Source organism: Terrapene carolina, unplaced genomic scaffold (genome assembly GCF_002925995.2).
Source record: "Terrapene carolina triunguis isolate 2854851 unplaced genomic scaffold, T_m_triunguis-2.0 Scaffold675, whole genome shotgun sequence".
Taxonomy (NCBI): Eukaryota; Metazoa; Chordata; order Testudines; family Emydidae; genus Terrapene; species Terrapene triunguis.
Window position 1 is genome coordinate 405,191 of NW_020665026.1, and position 23,599 is coordinate 428,789.

At 58.2% G+C, this 23,599-nt stretch overlaps 1 protein-coding gene across 1 annotated transcript in view; it reads right to left on the reverse strand.

Moving 5' to 3' along the window:
* SEMA6C (semaphorin 6C) overlaps positions 1-23,599 on the reverse strand; it is a 30,810-nt gene that overhangs the window by 3,588 nt on the left and 3,623 nt on the right. The window contains exons 5-12 of the mRNA XM_029913494.1: positions 21,943-22,074; positions 21,274-21,429; positions 20,210-20,383; positions 19,553-19,690; positions 15,458-15,535; positions 11,601-11,656; positions 10,581-10,631; positions 8,129-8,278 (exon numbers count right to left, since the gene is read on the reverse strand). Coding sequence (XP_029769354.1) covers positions 8,129-8,278; positions 10,581-10,631; positions 11,601-11,656; positions 15,458-15,535; positions 19,553-19,690; positions 20,210-20,383; positions 21,274-21,429; positions 21,943-22,074 — 935 coding nt within the window. The remainder of the gene's footprint in view (positions 1-8,128; positions 8,279-10,580; positions 10,632-11,600; positions 11,657-15,457; positions 15,536-19,552; positions 19,691-20,209; positions 20,384-21,273; positions 21,430-21,942; positions 22,075-23,599) is intronic.

Sequence of the window (23,599 nt, forward strand, 5' to 3'; positions counted from 1 at the left end):
TAGATAGCTAGATAGATAAAGGGGGTGTATGGGGATAGATCGATAGATTAGATAGCTAGATAGATAAAGGGGGTGTATGGGGATAGATCGATAGAGGGGATATGAGGATTGTTTGTCCATAGTTTGTCCACTGGCTTCCAAGGCCTTTGCCTTAGGCCGCTTTGTGTAACTTGCCCTGAGCCCCAGGCTGGCTGTGTGGCCCCTGTGGGTCTTTGCTGATTTAGCTCTTTCTGGGGATGCGGGGTAGCAAAGGGAGATGGCGAGTGGGGCAGCAGGGAGGGACCTGGGGGATTTGACTGCTGGAGCAGCCACTGGGCCCATCCCTGCAGCTTGTGGAGAGACCCAAGCGGGTCCTGTTGGGGCGATGTGTGTAGGGAAGGGAGGGTTCAGGATTCAGAGGCAGGAGAAACCCTCAAGCTGCAGAGCATAATCCAGGTATCCCTCCTGGGGTCAGGAGGGAGCATTCCCTGGGGGCAGGTTCTCCCATCACTGCAGGATCCTGGCAGCTTCCTCTGATGCAGCTGGTACCAGCCACTGGGCAAGAGGAGATTGCGGTTGGCCGGAGCCCCGTCCTGACCCACCCTGGAGATTCCCATGGGAAGTCAGTAGGGGAACAGAGCCCAGGGACCCAGCTGGGGCCATAGGGGTCAGCGGCAGGGCTGTGCTGTTTTGCAGTTATCCCAAAGGGCATGTGATGAGCACAGGTCTGTCCTGAAACGGTGCAAGACACCATGGGCTTTGCACAAGCCAGGCTGATGGCACAGAAACAGCATGCTGCCCAGACACACGCGCCCTGCCCTGCCCTCCGCAGCCACGAGGGACGAATCACACTCCGTGCAGTTAGTAATTAAAGGAGAAGCATTTGTGCCACTGGGGAACTGAAGCTGCAGGGGGAGCTGGTCAGCCGGCCGTGGCAGTAAAGCGTGTGCGGGTGACAGCGGCAAGCAACGTGTTCCATGCAGCAGCAACGGCGGTGCTGGGGGAAGATGCCCATGTGGAGGGGCTGGCGCATGACACAGGATCGGGGGCCCCTACCCCGAGTACTCACGGTCACCCAACAGCTGATCAGTCGACCAAGAGAACAAAGGGCCATGATCCATGTTTCTGTCTCCTAAAAATATCCTCTTTTCCAGACCCAATACCCTCCAGTGGAACCCAGGAGTCCTGGATTCCAGACCTCCACACCAACCATGAGGCCCCATGTCCTCCCAAAGCCAGGAAAGGAACCTAGGAGTCCTGGCTTTTATTCCCTTGCTCTTACAACTAGGAAACACTTCCTCTTGGTGCCATGAACAGAACTCCAGGGTCCCGACTGCCAGTCCCCTACGCCTCGAATAGAACCCAGGTGTCCTGACTCCTCCTCCCAAGGTCTGGCAGGGTTCAGATGAACCGTGGGGGGATCGCGACACTAAGTCATGTGGGTGTGCGTGATCTCCCACAGCTCGGCCAGACTATTGGCATTTTATGTTAGCCACAGGGGTCAGGAAAAAAGGCACCGTCTTCCCATTCATGCCTTGACTTTTTCAAGTACGGCGCGAGAAATGAAAGAGACGGGAGGGGGCTGATTATTGTGACCGGGTACAAAACCCTGTGAGTCAAGGGAAAAAACGATTTTTTCCATTAAAAAAAAAAGGGTAATAAAGTATCCATGGAAACGGGCCATTTCTTTCTACTCGGGCCGGGAGAGTTGGACATCTGTAGATCTTTTATCCAGGCAGCCGGGAGGGAAGGGGGACTGGAACTGGGTCAGTCTGGCATCTGCCAAAGGCAAAAGTCTCCCCAGAGCGAAGCCATCAAAACAGCTTCTTTGCACCCGAGCTTTTGGGAGTTAAAACCCTCAACCCAGCCCCTGCTGAAATCAGCCTTTCCACTCGGCTGAGGCATCAATCTTAAAAATCCCAGAAGAGGGGGAAGGGGAGAAGGCTGGAAGAGAACTGGATTTCTTTTCCTTTCTTCTTTTTTTTGGGTTGTTTTTTAGCTCCATCGAGCAGGAATTTGCTCCCTGGCTGGGAAAACACCAAAGCGCCACATCACAGGCTGGAACCGGTCCACAATCCACCCCACAACCCCTTCGCCATGGACTTTTAACCCACTGGTACCTAGGAACCCTGCAGCGCCAATGCCTTTCATTTTAGGGGATTTTATTGTATCCTTTGCTCTGTGCTTAAAGGGGGAGACACAAGGGGTCACAGTTGTTAACTGAGCTGGGTCGCACACCACAGCTGCAGCTCCCTCCACTGCTTTCACTGCCCTCCGTCCTGCCCTGGCTGGGTGCTGCTCGCTTTACAAAAGCCAAGCCACGCGAGGCCTTTAAAGAAAAGACAGCGGATCCCTTTAATCCGCTGCGGTTCGCCGTGGGGAGCAAGGGGCAGGACTGCGGGGACAGGACGCGGGGACCCTCTTCATTTTGTTAAAAATGGGAGCTTGACGAATGACACAGGAAATCCGCGTCTGTGCCGAACCAATCTGTTATTCAGCCAAAGTTCAAGGGAATCCGTGCTTTCAAATTCCCTTGAGGGCTGAACCCCTCCTTTGGCTGTTCAGTTCAGCCCCACAGCTGGGAAAGCGCAATTTACGAGCGCAAGATGCTTTTTGATGAGTGTTCCCCAGCCCGCTGGCAGCAAGCGGTATGGAGCCGAGCTCGTCTCCCCGTGCCACGAGGGGCCAGATCCTCAGCTGGTGGAAATGGGCGTCGCTCCATCGGAGTCAACCGTGCTACATAAGCTGAGGATCTGGCCCATTGACTCCAATGGAGCGACGCCCGTTCACCCCAGCTGAGAATCTGACCCCATGGACATGTCCAGCCTCAGGGAGAGGTATAGGGGTGGGGTGGGGGGAATACTGGGGTTACCTTAGGCACGCTTGGCTTTCCGAGGCTGTGGTATGGGGCACCCCGGTCTGCCCTGGGACCTGCCATTTCCGGCTCTGATTTATTTCCCGGGGCAGGCGCCTTTGCTCGCACGCGGGAGAGCCGGTGCTGCCCATCTGCGCCGCGGAGTCTGTCCCGGCACGGCTTACGGGGGAAGCCACTGGGGCTGCCTGGCTGGGCAGGGGAACGTGGAGGGGAACTGGTGTCTCAGACTGGATGTTACAGTCTGGGCATCAGGCTAATGTCTAATACACTCCACGCTGCAGTAAGGCGTGCGGGGGGCAGGCGAAGGGCTCTGGGGCATCCGCGTTTAGCAGAAGGGTGACGGGGGAGCTCGGCTCCCGTCTCTTTCTCTCGTCCGTTACCGCTCAAGGCAGAGCAATCAGTAACTCTGGGCAATGGAAGCAAGGCGGCGGAACGTGCTGCTGATGGAAAGTCGCTGGCTCATCTGGAGGGCAGGGGCTGGCACAGGCTGCAGGGAGCTGAGCTGCCTTGCACTGGGGTCCCGGCTCCGCAGGGCTGGGGAGGTTGGTGCTTGGAGGGTAGACATCCCCCCCCCGGCAAAGAGCCTGGTGGATACAAGGGGGGTGGCTGACCCCGGTGTCCCAGGGAGCTGCGGTATTTCAGGGGAGGCGTAACCCCTTGCGGCTGGTGAGGATCCTGAGGCACTTTCAGCTAGTGTCAGGGGGTTAACCCCCCTCTCCAGCCTGAACGCTGACCTGCATAGTTACCTTCTACCCTACCCCTGCACATTCTCTTCTATGTCCCAGCCTGGTCTACATGGCTGTTAAACAGCTGCTGCGTTCCACCCCAGAGATGGCTGCATGCTAGTGGTGAGTGAATGGGTCCTATATAAACAGCTGCTGCGTTCCACCCCGGAGGTGATTGCATGTTAGTGAGTGGATGAGCCCTATATAAAGAGCTGCTGCGTTCCACCCCAGAGGTGGCTGCATGCTAGTGGTGAGTGGATGAGCTCTATATAAAGAGCTGCTGTGTTCCACCCCAGAGGCAGCTGCATGTCAGAGGGGGGCTGAAGTAAAGAGAGCTGTAGCAGTAAGGTCACTCTCAGAGGCTTTGAGAGGTTTTGGTTATTAACAACACCGGGCTCTGCTCAGTCACCCTGGAATGGCACCAAACACCCTCCTCCTCTTGCTGCAGAAGGCCCTTGAGTCGGGCCCAGGCCCCACACTGGGGAAGGCTCCCCAGGAGCCGCTCTATTCGCCTGGCTCTGGGAGCAGTGACAACAGCTGGTCCTCGACTGACTCCTGGTTAGAAGGTCACATCAGCGACAATACCCTGGGGCACCCCCCTCAGGGCTCCCGCCCTGCTGACTTAGCAGGGATCAGACGCCGTGCTCACGCAGAACTGCTCACCCCGCTGCTCCGGCCCTGCCAGCCCCTGCTCACATGAATTCAGCCTCATGGGCACCCTGCGAGGGAGAGGCGTCCAGGGTCACCGTCAGCTCTCCGCTTGGCCCATGGCTTACACCCGGGACGGATTCGGCCCATGTCCCTCACTTGATGGCCGGGGAAGCGAAGGTGCAGAGGGCGGCAGAGGCCAGGCCACACCCTGAGTCAGGGCTTGTTCACATGGGAACGTTATCCCGGTGTCAGGGCTCGTCCACACGACGGATGCTAGCGCGGCCCAGCGATGGCGCTGTAGCCCCGTAGTGCGGATGCTTCCTACGGCGGCAGACGGGGTTTCCCTGTTGCTGTAGGAACCAGCCGCGGAGCGGAGGACTGTGGATTTTTCCCCCCCCCCCCCCCGAGCTATGTCGACCTGCATTTTACATGTAGCCCAGGTGTGAATTCAAACCGTGCTAGCTATAACCGACGGGGGGACGCTTTATCCCAGGACGAGGGGCTTTTTTTCCGGTTTAGCATAATCCCTTTCCAAAGTGATAGATGCCAAGCCTAAAAGAGATACAGGCTTCCGGTGTCTCTCTAGTGGTTTAAATACTCATCTTATCTCATACTGGTATAACTTTCTCATACAGCCAAGCAGTCAGCAAGAGAATCCAGGCGTCCTGGCGCCCCATCCCCTGCTCTAACCACTAGACCACACTCCTCTCCCAGAACCAAGACTGGAACCCAGGAGTCACAACTCCCAGCCCCTTCTGCTCTAACCACTAGACCACACTCCTCTCCCAGAACCAAGACTGGAACCCAGGAGTCCCAACTCCCAGCCCCTTCTGCTCTAACCACTAGACACCACTGCCTGCCTGCAAGCTGGGAACAGACGCCAGGACTCGTGACTACCATTTATCGGTTCTAACCGCTAGCGAAAACTCTCCTCCCAGAGCCAATAGAACCCAGGAGTCCTGCATCCCAGTCCCGGGCGCTAACCATTAGCTCACAACCCCACCACTGATTTTCCAGGCAGTATATATCGGGGGGGGGGGAGGAGGGGTGATGAGTCGTTTTTTCTGAGAGGTGGGGGAGGTTCCCCTGAAATCGTCCCCTCTGATCCTCCAGTACCCTGCTGGGTTGGTGACTTTACCCAGGGCTCGGAGCTGCGAGCAATCGGTGGCCTTCCCCCTGCCCACCCTGGTGCCAGTACTGACTGGATAAGGCCAGACAAGCCTTTCATCTGCGGGGGGGGGGGGGGGAGATAATCTGGCTGCTTTTCGCGACCCATTTCCGCTCACTCCAGAGCCTGCTTCCGAGCCCTCGCTGCAATTTGACGGTTATTTTCTCGCCTTCCCCCCTGCCAGGAGCAGCGCCGTCTCGCTGCTTGGCTTTGGTTTTATAGCTGCTTGTGTGTCTGGCTGGTTTTTTTAAACAGACATTAGTGCTAATGCCCCAATCAGCTTGGCTTTTAAAAGCCATTTCGGCTCTGGCCCTTCAGCTGTCTCCCAGGCAAAAGGCATCCGTGCCTTCCCTCTCCAAAGGGGTGGGCGCATTTGCTTCTCTTCGGCCTGTGAGTTCTGCAGAAGGGATGGACTGACAGCGCTGGAGCCTGTCCTACCTCAAGCCTCAGGTGGGGGAAGGCATCAGAGCTCCACCGTCTTTGAGCCAGGACTCCTGGGTTCTGCTCTGGGTCCCTGCCTTAGGTTAGGGGTTAGAGCGGGTGTCAGGACTCCTGGGTTCTCTCCCAGGCTCGGGGAGGGGGGGAGGTGCAGCCCAATGCCTAGAGGGGGGTGGGGGACTGGACTTCAGAGGAGCTACCCCAGTCTTTACCAGCTGCGGATCTGTCTGTGCAGCACAATTCCCCAGCCCCCGAATCCTGATGGCTCCTTCCCTGCTGGCACTAAGGGAGCAGCGGCAAGTGCCAAGCGCTCGCTCTGAGTTCAGCGGGCAGAGGGCAGGACACTGGGGCAGCGGGGCCAATGGTCCCACTGACTGCAGAATGGACACCGGGCAGATCCCGGTTCTAACCACCTCCCACCCAGCGCCTGGAACAGAACCCAGGAGTCCTACTCCTGCTGGGGACACGGGGTGGGACTGGCTCTGCTACTGATTCCCTCTGGGACCCTGGGCAAGTCCCGGCCTCTCTTTGGGCCTGTTTCCCCATCATGACACTGGCTCTGCTGCGTATGGCCTGGGGGATCGAGGGGAGACAAGCTAAGGATGAGCCGCTCCGTGACACAGACATGTACGCACCGCTCACCACACGGGTGCACACCTCCCACCGACACACACACACACACACACACACACACACACAAACACACACACACAGAGCGCCCTGTGCACACGCCTCACACACACACACAGAGCACCCTGTGCACACGCCCCCCCACAGCACCCTGTGCACACGCCTCACACACACACACACACACACAAACACACAGCACCCTGTGCAAACGCCCCCCACAGCACCCTGTGCACACACCTCACACACACACACACACACACAGCACCCTGTGTACACGCCTCACACACACACACAGAGCACCCGGTGCACACACCTCACACACACACAGAGCACCCTGTGCACACGTCCCCCCACAGCACTCTGTGCACACGCCTCTCACACACACACAGCACCCTGTGCACACACCACCCCCACAGCACCTGTGCACACCCCTCACACACACACACCACCCGGTGCACACGCCTCATACACACACAACACCCAGTGCACACACCTCACACACACACAAACACACAACACCCTGTGCAAATGCCCCCCCACAGCACCCTGTGCACACACCTCTCACACACACACACAGAGCACCCTGTGCACACACCTCACACACACTCAGAGCACCCTGTGCACACGTCCCCCCACAGCACCGTGCACACACCTCACACACACACACACACACACACACAGCACCCTGTGCACACGCCTCACACACTCACAGAGCACCCTTTGCACACACCTCACACACACACACACACACACAGAGCACCCTGTGTGCACACGCCTCACACACACACAGAGCACCCTGTTCACATACCTCACACACACATAAACACACACACACAACACCCTGTGCACCCCCCGCTTCCCTCCTCCCCCGCCGGTTCACACAGCTCTCTCTCTTTCTCACACACAGAGCACTATAGCCGGGTGGGAACTCTCTCTCCTGACCCATGACAATTTTCAGGATTTCAGAACGACCCGTGTGGCCTGGGGCTAACCCCGTGCCCTTTTGCCATTCTTCACGAAAACCCAGTCAGCGAGAGCGGCCCCGCCCCTCCCCAGAACAGCCAGCAGCCCAGGGATCGGGGCTGTCGCCTGGGATGCAGGAGTCCTAGGTTCAGAGCAGGGATCTCCCTGTGCCAGGTGACAGCGGTGAGCACCGGGCGATTGGCTCCTCTGGGGCGGGAGGCTCTCTCACTCTAGGTATTTCTCTCCCCCAGCACGTGAAATCCCAGCCTGGCCCAGAGAACGTCCCGCGCAAACTTGCAAAAAGTTTCAGTTTCTGATGAAAAACCTGCTGCGTCACCTAATCCCCGCCCCGGTCCAGCAGCATCCCCACCTGCGGTGGCGTTCACCGCCCCTCCTGCAGCATCCAGTGACGGGACACTGGGCTAGACGGGCCCTGAGTCCAGCCCCACACCGCTTTCATACCCTGACCCCCGATCCTGTCCCTCTCCTTGCACACCAGGGGTTATGCACTGCCCGCTCCCCACACCGAACACCACTGAAAGGGAGAGAGCAGGTTATTCTCCACTTGCAAACAGGTGCCATGCTCCCGCGGGTTAATCCTCGCTCTGGGGAACCACAGCCGCCACAGCCCCGGGGCTTGAGTTAATGGTGCTGGTGACAGCCCGTCGTGCAGCTCCGCGCGGGCACATCCCCTCTTACCCTGAGTGTTTACAGCCACGCGTAAGGTGGAGCGTGGGTCCCCGGCGCCAGGGGCGGGCCGGGTGTCTCGGGCCGTGCCCGCCTGGGTACGGCCCGTGGGCGCCGGGAAGGGCGCGGCACTGGCGGTGGGGCCCGCGGGTCGGACTTGCCCTGCGTTACCGGCGACAAAGAAAAACGTCAGGGGGACGCAGCAGGCTGGTGATGGCAGCATGAGCCTGCACCCTTGCGGGATCCGGGTAGGGGTCCCCCTCCAACCTGCTGGAGGGCTGGATCACCCCGCTCCACCTACTGCATTATTACCAGTGACTCCCAGTGCCGGCACAAGGGGTCAGAGGCCAGCGGCAAACCAGGTAGCCCAGCACCCCCTGTTGGATGGTAAAATACCCCCTCCCGGATCCATCTCACTGGTGTCTGCAACAGGAGTCCTACAGACCAACGCTGGCTCTGCACAGAGCATACGCAGGGAGAGCTTCCCCGACACCCTGCCCCGCTGCCCATGGGCCTGGGCCCTGCCCTGGAGAGACCCCCCTTGAGGGAGCGGGAAGGAGGAGCTCACTCGCTGGGCTCCATTCAGTCCTGGCCCCATTGATCACTGCAGGGTGGGCCTAGGTGCAGAGAGCCCAGGGCTGGGCTAGCAAGGGGCTGCGGGTCGGGATTGAGGGGCACCGGCAGAGCTGTGGGTGGGGTGGGGGAAAGCCCAGCACTGCCCAGGAGGATCTTGCAGGGCACCTGCGCATGCCGTGCCCGGTTCCGTGTACAGAGCAGCCGGCGTGGGCCCTACGCTCAGAGCCTGGGCCCAGCACCTCACTTGCTACGGCGCCGCGTGGCCGGCCCTGTGTCCTCAGCCCCAGTCCAGAGGGGTGAGAAGATGAGAAAGAGAGAAACCAACCCTGCACTCTGCCCCAGGCCGCGGCTCTTTGTGACGCTCCAAAGGACAGATTCAGCCCCCACCCCATGCCAGGGGGCATCGCCCGCCGCAATCTAACCCCTCTCTTCAATAAACCCAGCTGCCCCTTCCTGGCTGCTTTCGAACAGTGACTACGCACACAGCGGTCTGGCCCTGCTTTCTCCTCCAGACCTAGCCCTTGGGGAGGACAGGTCGGGTCCTGGCTGCCTGGGGGCTACGAGGAATTCTGCTGCTGCCCACAGAACCAGGATCTGGCCCGCTGTATTCGCAGCACGACCTTAGGGGTGAGAGCCGCCATGGCGGGGCCTGACTCGAGCTGTGCAGCACGGCTGGTGAGGGAGCCATTGGGTTCCCAACCTCTCTCCAGAGCTCTGGGGATCAGTGGCTCCGTCCCTGCCCTGGTGGAGAGGGCTGCGGGACATTCTGAGTGACGATGAGCAGAGATGGCGGGTGGGGTGATGAGAGGTGACGGGGTTAGCGATGGCGGCTAGGGGACCCGGTTAGTGTCGGTGTGGATGGTGACAGACTAGCAACGCAACTCCTGGCACCCATGGAGGGCATCCTCTGCCCTCTCTCCATTTTGCCACCTTGCCAAGCCTCACTGGCTGGTGAGCATTTTGTCTGGGCGTGGTCGGGCCTGGTGGGAGCCATCTTTGGACACCAGGCTTCAGCAGACCCGGACTCCCAGAGCAGGAGACACCCGGCCTGGCCCTGAGGGAGCTTATCGCTGTCCCAATAGGATGGTGAGGGGGATTCGTGGAGGGTGTTACCCTTACCCAACAGGAAGCAATGGTGGTACTGCAGACAGGGGGGTCCTGGCCAGTGGCACAATGCTAATACTCTGCGGGGGTCAGGGGATTCCCAACATGGCATCCTCATGGAGTAACCAAACATGGTGTCACCAAGGGGCATCCCAACATGGCGTCCCCATGAGGTGTTCCAACATGGCATCCCAACATGGCGTCCCCATGAGGTGTCCCAACATGGCGTCCCAATATGGCATCCTCATGAGATGTCCCAGTGTAACGTCCCAACATTACCCTGAGGTTCCCCAACATGGCGTTGCCAAGGGTTATCCCTTGGTTATACCAGTATTTGGTCCTGCCATGCGGGCAGGGGACTGGACTCGATGACCTCTCGAGGTCCCTTCCAGTTCTAGAATCTATGAATCTATGAATCCCCATGAGATGCCCCAACATGACATCCCAATATAGAGTCCTCATGGGGCATCCCAACATGGGCTGTCTCACTGTCCTGTCCCCACAGACTGTCTCAATACGGCGTCCCAGCATGGTGTGCTCATGGGACGTCCCGATGTTGGGGTCTCAGTGGAACTGGGACAAGCCCTCTGTGTTGTAACGCACCCTCAAACTCTCCCCGGCCCCGGGGTGGGGGATGAGAGCAGAACCGCAATGAGTCGTAAACCATGTAGGGCCCGTCCCTCCCCGGGGCTTTGGGGGGAGACGTCACAGAGGGTTGGGGGTGAGGGATCTGGGGGGCAGCAGGGTTGACGGGAGGGTGAAAGCGAGGGGGGGGTTCACTGACCATACGATGAGTCACTGGCACTGTTGTGATTCCCCGTGGAGGTCACGGCATCTACGGAAAGGAGAAGAGAGAGGGAGCTAGATATCAACCATGAACCAAATGGGGAGAGGGGGCAGGAACGGGGAGACTGCAGCAGAGCTGGGGGGAATGTCAGGGTGGGAAACTACAGGGCAGGGGAGGGGGGGTTCAGGGATTCATCCAACCAGGCCAGCACCTGGTCCACCCGCTGCCTGCGTCTGAGCAGCACCCACCGGAGTGACGCTGCTAAGGGTCTGGGTGGGTCCCAGCGTTCCCAGCCAGGGAGGCCTGGAGCTCGGTTTGCAAGCTGGGGCCCTTGTGGGTTCAGGTCATGGGGCTTTTAGCAAGAACTGCCCCCATGGTCACAGCTCTGGGTCACCACCAGGTGGGAACCAGAGCCCGGGAGGTGACAGGCCCCACGCTACCAGCACCCTAGAAAGGCAAGTCCCCATAGCCCACTCCTAGCTCCCCTTAGCCAGCCAGTGCCCTGGCCTGGGCCCAGCTCGGCACTAGCCTCCTAGCAGCGAAAGGCCCCATACCCCCTTCCTTGCCTCCCGGATCCCTCCAGTCCCCCCGGGATGGAAACACGAGGATTTTCCCTCCTAGAATCCAGCTCCAAATTTTGCATCTCTCCACAACAGGCAGAACCCGGCCCCCCGCCGGCCCCACACCTGCGAGATGACAGGGGGCTGCAAACCGGATGGGGATTTTTCCTTTTCGCAATTTAAAGAGGCTCAATGATGAAGAAACCATGATGGCGGCTGCCTCCTCCTCTTTCCTCAGATGAAGTTCACGCTCCCACGCAACAGCCATTCGCCCGCCGCCAGGCTGCCAGAGCCGGGCCTCCGGGGGCACACGGCCACTTTTGTTCTGCTTGGCCAGGGCTGTTTTATGGGCAGCCCGGGATGCTGACTCATCCCGTTTCTCCTCCGCGGAGACCCCCAGCGCTTCCTGCCCCTGCAGCTGCCGCTGCTGGGGGGAGGCGGCCCTGGCCCCACTTACCTTGACAGCTCCCCGGCTGCTTGGCCGCGTTCTCAACATCTTGTTCGAATCCGGCCCTGGAAGGAAACCAAGGGAGACCGCGGTGAAGGAGCCTGTCGCCTCGATTAGACCCTCTGCTCGTTAATGGGGGCTCCAAGAAAATGATACAGAGATAAAATTAGAGGCAAGAGACCCCCTCCCCCGAAGCAGCCCCCCCGAACCCCAGCCGTCGCTCTGCTCGGAGGAGCCTGACGTAATGTCTTCCCTTGGCTGGTTAGTTGGGTTGATGTCAGATGCAATTTACCGCATGGATGTTTAGGGTCTTAGACTCGTGGCAAAGGTAGGAGGGAGTCGGGGAGGGGGGGAGGGGGAAAGCAGGGAAGGCCATCAGGAAGGAGCTAGAGTGAAGAACCCAGGAGATCTGGAATTCAGGTGACAGGCGGTTAGGAGAGGGCTCTTCCACCCTGCCCCCTACAACCTGGGCTCAGAGGCAAATGAGGCTCAATAAAAGGACCCCCCCCACACTGCTCTCGTTCACACTATCACCCCCGCCCCCAACCCTTCTGGATGCAGGGTCACCGCATGGCAGAACCGGGCTGCTCCCAGGTCCACACTCCCCCGCCCCCGGCATTAAGGTTTCCACTTCGCAAACAACATACAGCCTGTGGCTGCGATGGGCTAGTGGGGTCATGAGGACCCCATAAAACATCCCATATGGAATAGACAGTGTCTCCACGGAAGTGTGATGTAGTGGTTAGATCAGGGGGGACTTGGCGTCAGGACGCCTGGGTTCTGCTCCTGGTTTGGGAAGGGGAGTGGTGCCCAGTTGTTAGAGAAAAGGGAACTTGGAATCAAGACTCCTGCGTTCGAGTCTCTCCATTCATTCCAGGCTCTCGTGCCTCAGTTTCCCCATCTGTGAGATGGGGGCGCTTGCCTAGACCTATCTCTTTTGGGGCTTACAGAACAGGTGAGATGGGGGGTGACCCACACTGAGAGATGTTCAGCTCAGAAGGCTTCACCCTCATCATCTAGTTTTACCTCCTGGCTGTCCGCCAGCCATAGGACTTCCCTGAATTAATTCCTAGTCCGAGTTGAACGCGAGCAGGTCTTTTAGAAAAGCAGCTGGTCTTGATCTGAAAAGGTCCAGCGAAGGAGGGTTCCTGGCACCGCTAGGTCATTAGCTGGGCCAATGGTTAATAACCCTCGCTGTTAATGTGTCTAGCTTGACCTCCCAGCTGTTGGGTCGTGTTGGATGGAAGAGCCCTCTATTATCAAATTTCTGTTCCCCTCTAGGTACCACTAGACTGTGATCAAGTCACCCCTCAATCTGCTCTTTGTTAAGCTAAACAGATTGAGCTCCTTGAGTCTCTCACTATCAGGTTTTCCAATCCTCAATCTCGTGGCTCTTCTCTGACCCCTCTCCAAGAGGGAGGGAGTGTACATAAGACAGGGACACAATGAGGGGTGGGATCCAGGTGGCCCCTGACCAGACGACTGAAGGCCGGATGGACCTGCTCTGAGAGCATGGCATAGCTACCTGGCACACAGAGTCACAACGCCTGGTTTACACTAGGTCGACCCAACTATGGAACCGCTCAGGGGTGTGACCGATGTGGTTCAGACTTTGCTAGACCCATGGAAGAATTCTCCCTCCCACCTAGCTACTGCTTCTCGGGGAGGCGGATTAACGACAGGGATGGGAGCCCTGCCGATGTCGATACTGAAGCATTTCACCGTAAACCATCTAACACCCAATGCGCAGTATGATCCCAGGAACTGACAGACCAGCAGCCTTGATTTCTGTCCTTCCCCCACTATCAAACCGCTCGGACCCTTTCCAGAGCCGACCAGACAATCCCCTTTCGAGGCGCAGAAATGTATTGTCCTTCTGCCTGGGACGGAAGCCAAGCCTCTCTGACTGTTTTTGCCAAAGAGAGGAGTTGAAATGTCCAAGGATGTGAGGCCAGTGGCCGGGGCCGGGGGAGTCCCTGCTCTGCCTGGGTCAAAGCTGAATTTTTTGACCCGGGGCACGCTGCTCCAGGAAGAATCTGGCTCTTCCCCCAGGCTACAGAACACGACTCTCCCCCTGCTCCAAAACCCGCTTCGTCGCAGCCTGTCTCAAAACATTTCAGCTTCCGTGAAATTTCAGTTCATAAAATATGTTCCTACCAGCTCCCCCTTCCCCCTCTCCTCCCGGCCCCGCACGGGCTGGGTTTCAAGGGTTCCTTTCTAACACCCAGATCTGGCGGGTCTCCCAAGGCAGGCCGAGGACCCAGGCCGAGGACCCAGGCGTCCGGGGGCCGCAGGAGCTGCCGTGGCTGAGCCCAGCCGCCTGTGTAGCGGGGGAGTGGGGGTTTGTCCCAAGCTTTCTCAGGGACGGAGCCTTTCGTGCGTCCCTCGCTAGGCGCCCTGTTCTGCAGCTTCAGAAGGCGGCATGCTGGGGAGCCCTCTGGCTAGTGCCACTGCGTCTCCATCTCCGTGCGTGTTCCCAGGCATAACCGAACCCAGAGCCCAACATTTCCCGGGCAGCTGTTCCCCAGCACAAGATCCTAATCAGATGCAGCTGGGAGGCACGGCTGTACTGCCGCCGAGCTCCATACACCCTAGGAGCCGGTTTATTTGTGCTGCGGCCCTAATGAGGCTAATTACAGGTTTCCTGCCCTGTGGTTCTCTCATGGTCCCCACGCAGGTGTCTTCTCCAGCAGAGGGCGCTCTGGAGCACACGCCTACTGGGTCCTGGCCAGCCAGGGTGATGGGGGAACCGGGAATTGAAGGGAACGGCTGGCACAGGGCAGGGCCCGAGGGAAGTTGCTGCATGGACACATGCACAATGCTCACGGCTAGCTCTGCCGTGGCACGGCGGCACTCAGCTTGCTCCTGCAAGACGCCCGCTTAGCGCATACGACTCTGTCTCCCTCTAATGGTCAGCCTGGCAACTGCACCAGCTCACAGAGAAAGGCGCCACTGCCCCCAAGAGGGGTGGAGCGAGGCAGCTTTGGCATCGGTCGGTGCCCAGCACCCTGGGCATTACACTTCCCAAGGGGACCCAGCCGCTGGGCATTCCCAGGAGGGTGGGGCTGGGGAAGGGGAGCTCTGCTAACCATCTTTGCCAGCACATGGGCCTCGGGCCTGGTTCTCCAGAGCCAGGCATGGATAGCACAGGCGGGTACACAGAGCAGGGTGCTATCAGATGGCACCGGCAGCCTGTCACACCCACTGTGCGCTGGGGAAAATGACTGTGCAATCAGGGAACAGGCACGCGCCAGCTGTGAGAACCGGATCACACTCGCCACAGCTGTGTGTGTGTGTGTGTGTTACACCCTCGCTGACGGGAAGGGGCTTTCCTCACTGGCACCCTGGGGACTCAGCTTGGGGAGAGCTATCCGTGCAATCTGTACTGCCGAGCTCCGTGGGATAGGAGCCGATTCAGACGGTGCAAGAGCGACGCGAACTGAGCCCAAGAGTTGGCAGTGGCAGAGAGGCCGACCTCGCCGGCCGGAGACGCAGAGGAGAGACCCTGTGTGAAGGAGACAGACGCAGAGCGGTGGGAGAGGACAGGAGAATCTGAGCTGGACTCTGCTGCCCTGAAGTGGGGGTGAAAGGCCACTGTCCTGATTTGACTGGTGCGAATGAGCGCACACCAGGTGGGCAATGTGTAACAGGCTCAGGGAGTGGTGCAGTCGGCGGGGCAGGGCAGCTAGTCAGGGACATACGGTAAATTCTTCCATCCCCCAGCTGAGTTGTGTCAGAGCACATTTGAAACCCGTATCTGGTTTGCTTCAACAGCCGTCCCTTGTGCTGGGCGCAGACACTGACCGGGGGCTGCAGACCCCTGAGAAATTCCCCGCCCCTCCCAATCTCTAACCAGAGCCACTCACCTGATTTCTTGTCCAAAAGCCACACACGCTCCCGGCCGGAGCCAGACACAGTATGGATCGCGGGAGGCCAAGCAGCTCCTGTGGTGGATTGGGAAGCAGATCAGACACAGAAATGCAGGGCTGGATGGAACCTTGACAGGTCAGCTGATCCAATCCCCTGCACCGAGGCAGGACTAAATATTATCTAGACCATCCCTGACAGGGGTTTGTCCAACCTGCTCTTAAAAACCTCCAATGACGAGATTCCGAAACCACCCTAGGTAATTTGTTTGAATGCTTAACTATCCTTAAAGTTAGGAAGTTTTTCCTAATGGCTGACCTAAATCTCCCTAGCTGCAATTTAAGCCCATTGCTTCTTGTCCTATCCTCAGGGGTTAAGGAGAATAATTTATCACCCTCCTCTTTATCACAACCTGTTACCGACTTGAAGGCTGTTATCATGTCCCCGACTCGGTCTTCTCTTCCTCCAGACTAAACAAACCCAATTTTTCTAATCTTTCCTCGCAGGTCAAGCTTTCTAGACCTTTAATCATTTTTGTCACTCTCCTCTGGACTTTCTCCAATTTGTCCACATCTTTCCCGAAGCGTGGCGCCCAGAACTGGACACAATACTCCAGGTGAGACCTTATCAGCGCCGAGTAGAGCGGAAGAATTACTTCTTGTGTCTTGCTTACAACCCTCCTGCTAATACAGCCCAGAATGATGTTCGCTTTTTTTGCCACAGTGTTACATTGTTGACTCATATTTAGTTTGTGATCCGTTATAACCCCCAGATCCCTTTCTGCAGTCCTCCTTCCTAGGCAGTCATTTCCCATTTTGTATGTGTGCAACTGATTGTTCCTTCCTAAGTGGAGTACTTTGCATTTGTCCTTATTGAATTTCATCCTATTTAATTCAAACCATTTCTCCACTTTGTCCAGATCATTTTGAATTTCTAATCCTGTCCCCGAAAGCGCTTTCAACCTCTCCCAGCTTGGCACGGTCCACAGACTTTATAAGTGTACTCGCTGTGCCATTATCCACATCTGTTATGAAGATATTGACTAGAACCAGAGCAAGGAGAGATCCTGGTGGGACCCCATTCGATATGTCCCTCCAGCTTGACTGCGACCCATTGATAACTACTCTCGGAGTACCCTTTTCCAGCCTGTTGGGCACCCATCTTAGAATAAGCTATATTTCTCTAGTTCATTTACGAGACGGTCATGTGAGACAGTATCGAAAGCCTGACTGAGGTTGAGATATATCGCATCTACCGCTTCCCCCCATCGACAAGGCTAGTTATCCTACCAGTGAAGGGTATTAGGTTGGTTTGACATGGTTTGTCTTGACTGTTACTTATCATCTTATTTTCTTCTAGGTCAGGAGTAGGCAACCTATGGCATGCATGCCGAAGGCGGCACACGAGCTGATTTTCAGTGGCACTCACACTGCCCGGGTCCTGGCCATCGGTCCGGGGGGCTCTGCGTTTTAATTTAATGTTAAATGAAGCTTCTTAAACATTTTAAAACCTTATTTATTTTACAGACAACAATAGTTTAGTTATATATTATAGACTTAGAGAAAGAGACCTTCTAAAAAGGTTAAAATGTATTACTGGCACGCGAAACCTTAAATGAGAGTGAATAAATGAAGACTCGGCACACCACTTCTGAAAGGTTGCCAACCCCTGTTCTAGGTGTTTGCAACTCGACTGTTTAATTATTTGCTCCATTATCTTTCCAGGTACCACAGTTAAGCTGACTGGTCTGTAATTCCCTGGGTTGTCTTTAGTCTCCTTTTTACAGCTAGCTACTATGTTCACCCTTTTCCAGTCCTCTGGGATCTCTCCCGTCCTGCACGAGTTCTCAAAGATAGTCACTAACGGCTCACAGATCTCTTCAGCCATCTGCTTAAGTAATATGAATGGTAGCAGCCTGGACGGGGCTAGCCAGCCTCATGCTCCAGGGCAAAATCAGATCATCCTCTGAGGGCCAGGAAGGAATCCCCCACTTCTGCCCCCAGGGGTAGTTAATGCTCATGTGGGGGGTGGTTTACCTGCCTTCAAAACAGCTGGCATGGGACATTGTCAGGAAACCAGACAAGATTGATCACGGGTGTGTTTTGGGGCCTGATTCTGCCTTCACTTATGGCCCGATCCAAGGCCAGTGAAGTCAGTGGGGGAACGTCCCTGGGTGTCAGATCAGACCTTGGTTTGATGCCCGTGTCAATGACGGACTGATCCCGGGACCCGCGGGCGTGAGAGCAGGGCCAGGATGTCCAGCGTGCTCCTTTAGCTCCTCCCGCCCAGAGGGCCAGGGGTGCTGCCGGGTCGGGCAGGCTGCACCGGGCGGGGGAACTATAAATGCGAGGCAGCGGGGAACTCCTAGGTTCTGGTCCCGGCTCTGCCGTCTGCGTGACCCCTGTACAATGAGGCGAATGGTACTGGGAGCCGCAGGGATTAGGCAGCTAAGAAGCGCTAAGGATTAGAGAGCCGAGCAGCAATGACTAGCCCGTGCGGAGATGACGCAGCTGGTAACACGTGCTGCAGAGACACCAGCTCATCACCTCCCCCTCGACCCCCCGGGGACCACTTTCAGCCACGTAGAAAATGAGGCTCAGAGAGCGGAAGTGACCTGTCCAAGATCACACATATCACTGGCAGAGCTGGGAATGGGACCCAGGAGTCCCGGCTCCCTTTGCCCTCCCCCACTCCAACCACTAGACCCCAGTCTCCTCCCAGAGTTGGGAATATACAGGGGGAGGGATAGCTCAGTGGTTTGAGCATTGGCCTGCTAAACCCAGGGTTGTGAGTTCAATCCTTGAGGGGGGCCACTTAGGGATCTGGGGCAAAATCAGTATTTGGTCCTGCTAGTGAAGGCAGGGGGCTGGACTCAATGACCTTTCATGGTCCCTTCCAGTTCAAGGAGATAGGATATCTCCATTTATTTATTTAATAGAACTCAGGAGTCCTGACTCCCTTCCCGCTCCTCCGCTCCAACCACTAGACAGGCCCCCATGCTTCTAATGCCAGCCCGGTTCTGCTTGTTATCCCCGCTCCTGACGACTCGGAGCGGGGTTGCTGGGGGCTTTTTATAGGTGGTTTTAATTGCCAGATAAAGGTCAGCTAGAGATTGCAGGGGGCTCTGGGTTTCTTGGAACTGGCTCGGGTCGGACATCTACACCTGTCGGGGCTGGGACACGGGCCAGGCAGGGGCACTGGGGGAGCCAATGGCTACTTATGGTGCAAACACACCCTACGCTCACACACACACACACACACACACACTCCCCCTCGACACACACACATATGCTGTACACCCCCCACCCTACACACACACACACACAGAGATTTCCCCAACATGCACACCCTCTCGACACACACACACACCCTCTCAACACACACACACATGCTGTACACCCCCACCCTACACACACACACACACACACATGCTGTACACCCCCACCCTACACACACACACACACACACACACACTTCCCCAAAACACACACCCTACACTCACACACTCCCACCTTCTAGACACACACACACATGCTGTACACTCCCACCCTACACACACACACACACACACAGAGACTTCCCCAACACACACACCCTACTCACACACACACATGCACACGCACACACTTCCCTTTGACACACATACACATGCTGTACACCCCACACCCTACACACACACACTTCCCCTCAACACACATACACATGATTTACACCCCCATACTTTTCACATACACACACACACTTCCCCAACACACACACACACACACACACACACTTCCAACAACACACATACACATGCTGTACACTCCCCATGCCCTGCACACACACACAGACTTTCCCCAACACACACACCCTACACACACGTGCACGCTTCCCCGACACTCAGATACACACTTTCCCCGACACACATACACATGCTGTACACTGTGCACACACACACACACAGAGTTCCCGTCCCTCTCCCCCCCCCCAGCACGCGCACTGTGTGAATGGAGCCCCGGGCCCTGCTGGACCTTCGGGACTCTGCTGGGAAGTGTCCCTCCAAGCCAGGGGGCAGCAGGCTCCCGTCCACCCCACGGCCCTTCCCCACTCACTTCCGGCAGCTCCCATAGGCGTCGCAGCGGCTGAGCGGCACGCGGCGCACGCAGCTGGAGAAGGCCACGTACAGGGCCTGGTGGGCCGTGTCCAGCTCCAGGCCCACAATCCGCCTGTCCTCCCTCTTCACGTTGCACCTGGGGCCGAGCACAGAGAGCCAGAGTCAAAACCACCCCCGCGCCCCCAGTCGCCGTGCCGACCTGAGCCCCTCCTCCCACGAGAGCACAGGGACAGCAGAAGCGCTCTCCCTGTTTGACAGGTGGGGAAACTGAGGCACGGAGAGGGGGCGGGGTGAAGACTCCCAGGCTAAGCAGCTAGTCAGTGGCACAGGGGAATGGAACCCAGGAGTCCGGACTCCCAGGTGCCTTTACTAATCACTCAGCCACATCCAGGAACAGAACCCTGGAGCCGTGATCCCCCTCCCCCTCGCTCTAACCACTAGACACCACTTCCCCAACACTGAGGCCAGAACCCAGGAGTCCTGCTCTAAGCCCTAGACCCCCCCGTCCCCAAAACTGAGGCCAGAACCCAGGAGTCCTGCTCTAATCCACTAGGTCCCACGCTCTCCAGTGAGCACTTTGCTTGGTCTCCATCTCTCCGTCCAGGCGCCCCTCCCGCAGGCTGTGCCGAGCGCCCGCTGCCCCGGCTGCACTCACTGGGCCGGGCTGTAGACGCTGATCTCCTCCAGGAGCAGGGTCTCCACGCTGGAGTTCTCCTTAGTCCCGGTAAGAACCTTCAGCACCTTCCCGTCCTCCGAGCCGAGGAACAGCACCGTGTAGTTCCTGTGGGGGCCGGCGGCCGTGTCGACTGCCAGCTGGGTCAGCTTGTACCTGCGGGGGGTGGCAGGGAGCGAGGTCAGGGCGTGAGCCTGGTGTGGCAGCCATTGGACACCCAGACACATGAACATGCATGTGCACCCACATGCCCACGTGGGTGCACATGAATGCACGCCCCTGCACATGCACTACTGCACAAGGGAAAAACATACAGACGCGCACATACCCGTGCACACGCGATCACACCTGCCAATGCACGCACACGTGCACGACGGGCACACACAGAACCGTATCTGGGCATGGCACACGCCCATGCAAACGCACACAAGGGCATGCACGCACGCACGCACGTGTCACGCATGTGAACACACCCATGTGAACACGTACACATCCGCGCACACCGGTACGCGTGCAGAGGCTGGTCTGTCGCCAGGGCCCAGGTGGTTTATTCTCACTGATCACTGGCCAAAGACCATTTGCTGGTAACAGTTTACTGGCCCCAAAGGATCCCAGCCCCAAGAGCGTGGGGTCGATTGCCTCTGTCACTGATGGCTGCCCCTCAATCCAAGGCAGAGCCTGGTGCGGTTCCCCTTCCCCGACTCCTGGCGGGCCGGAGGATCAGGCCGCGTGGGGCTGTTTAGGGTGAGCCAGAAGGGATCGGGCGGACGGGCTGAAATGGAGCCAGAGGACAATTTAGCAGGGAAAACGTCTGGACAGCATCAGCTCCCGGGGGAAGGGCTGGGAGCCTCCTCCCCAGGGTCCTTTCGCCCTAGGATGAGACAATGCCTTGGACCATCTTGATGGGGTAGATGGGAGCGAATGCGGTACAGGAGAACCTGGCACTGGGCTAGGTGGGACCTGGCCGGGCTTGATGGTTCCCCACCTTCCCAGGAGGCCTCGGCCCTTCCTCGGCTGCCCCTCCAGCCCCAGCGCCCACGTGGTACCTGCTGGTGGTCTTGGTGAACCAGGGCCTTCCCGTGGCGGCGGGCACGGCCTCGTCCAGCAGCGGGTAGGACTTGATGAAGGCCAGCGTCTCGTCGGGGAACTCATTGGAGGTTCTGTAGCCGGCTGCTTGGCCAACGCTGGCACAGCTGCCTGGCCTGCAGGGACGGAGAGAATCCAGATGTAGGCGTGGGCGGCCCAGGAGTGGCAGCTCATCTGGCTCTGGGTAGGGGGCAGTGCCCCCCCTTACTGTAGCTGCTCCACATGCCCAACTCCCAGTCCCATCCACAGTGTTGGACTGGGGAGCCCCCAAGGGAGCCGATGTTGCATTAACCAAACCTTGTGTCCATCTCTTTACATAGTTAAGGTGCCAGGGTACAACCCCCTAGACCCCACTTCCCGCCCCCTCCCCTGCTTGGAAGAGGCTCCCACCCCTGCTCCAACCACTAGGCCATACTCCCCTCCAAGAGCCGGGAGAAGAACCCAGGAGTCCTGGTTCCCAACCCTCTGCTCCGATGCCCAGGCCACAGTTCTAGCGCCTAGTCCCAAGGCTGGAAATAGAACCCAGGTCCTGGCGTCTGGCCCATTGCCTTGACGGGCAGGCCAGGGGCTGTGCCCAGTAACAGCCCACACACGTCCTGCTCCATTTCGGGGGGGGGGGGGCTGTTTACCTGGGTTTAGGCACCTTCTCCTCCGGGACTGGGGTCCAGGCGGAATCCGCGTTCTTCTGCTCCTTGAACTTCCCGGCGAACGCTCGCTCGATGTCGTCCAGGTAGAAGGCGCAGACGGCCGAGCCGGTGATGCTGGGGGGGGTGGGAGAGATGAGGGGAGGCATGAGTGGGGCTGCCAGTGGCTCCAACCTCCACCCAGCTGCTGCTGGGCCCAGCTCGGATTCACCCGCCCCCACCCCACCCCAGCCATCCCCCTCCCTGTCACCTTCAGGCCCCGACCTCCCGAGGGGGCTGCAGCAATCTAGGGGGCTAACGGGGTCAGAGGCTGCGACGCGAGGGGTGGGGGTCACAGTCAGTGTATGGGCACCTGTGGAGCTCACACTGAGCAAGGAGGGGCTAGGGCCCCATTGCCCCTCCCCCCAGCATCTCAGTCCATCTCAGACCCTCCACAAGTCCCCCTCCCCCGCATCCCGTTCCAATCCCTCCCCCACCCCAGGACTCTCCTCCAGCCCCCCCCAACCTGTCCTCCCTACGCCCCCTCCTGCCCAGCATCCCCTCACCCAGCCGGGGTCCTCCTCCCTTTATTCCCTGCCCCACACATTTACCTCTTCCCCCCCAGTCAGCACCCCCCCTTCACCCCCCATGACACCCCCTAGTCTCTTTCCATTCCCCCATAATGGGCACAATCCATTTCCCCCCCCAGGTCCCTCATCCTCCTGGGAAATGGCCCCCGCAGTGGAGGGGTGAGGCCTCTCCCAGGTGGGTCCTAGCGGCTGATCTCTGGTGCCATCTGGCACGTTGGCTTCCCACGCTTGGAGGCTTTATTACCTCCCTGACCCTGAGCACGGCTCTGAAACTTCATCAGGGGCCATTAAACCTCGAGGCTGCAGTCCACAGCTCCTGGGGTGTCCCGGAATCGCCCGCCCCGTCCTGGCTTCATCACCTCGCCCAGCTGGTGGTTCCTGGGCCCCCATTTCCCTTTGGCCCTGTGCCACGTGTGGGCTAAAATCCCCCCCCCCCCCGCACACCCACGACCCCCCAGACATCCTCACCGCACAAGGCTGGGGCCATTCGTAAGCGACCCTGTCAAATCCGAGGGACGGCTTGAGCGCATTTCGGCTGCTCAGAAAGGCAGTGGTGGCTAAGGGATGAAATACACCAGGCGGGCCGTATTTCTCTCCACTAGCCACCCTGCGGGAATGGCAGAGGCTGGTCGTTTGCCTGTTCTCAGCTAATCAACCCTATTCCAAGCCAGGCTCCCGCCGGAAATGCTCCAGGGGCCTCTGGCACAGTTCTTCCCTCGCAGCCCCTGGTTTTAGACCAACGAACAGCTCCCCACCCCAGGTAACGGGCAAAGGAAATCCTCGGGGTCATGCAAATGCCAGTGTGTTCTTGTAGGGTCTTCTGTGAGCACTAGGGCTGTGCATGCTGGTTTGTTATTGTAGGGTCTCTCAGGGTGCTGGACTGTGCACACTGGTTTGTTATTGTAGCATCTCTCAGGACAGCTGGGGCTGCACATTTGCCTTTGGTATTGTAGAGTCTTTTAGGGGTGCATACAGGTTTGTTATTTTCTTATGGTCTCTCCTGTGCCCTGGAGCTGTGCAAGCTACTTTGTTATTGTAGGGTCTCTGGGCTGCGCACACTGGTTTGTTATTGT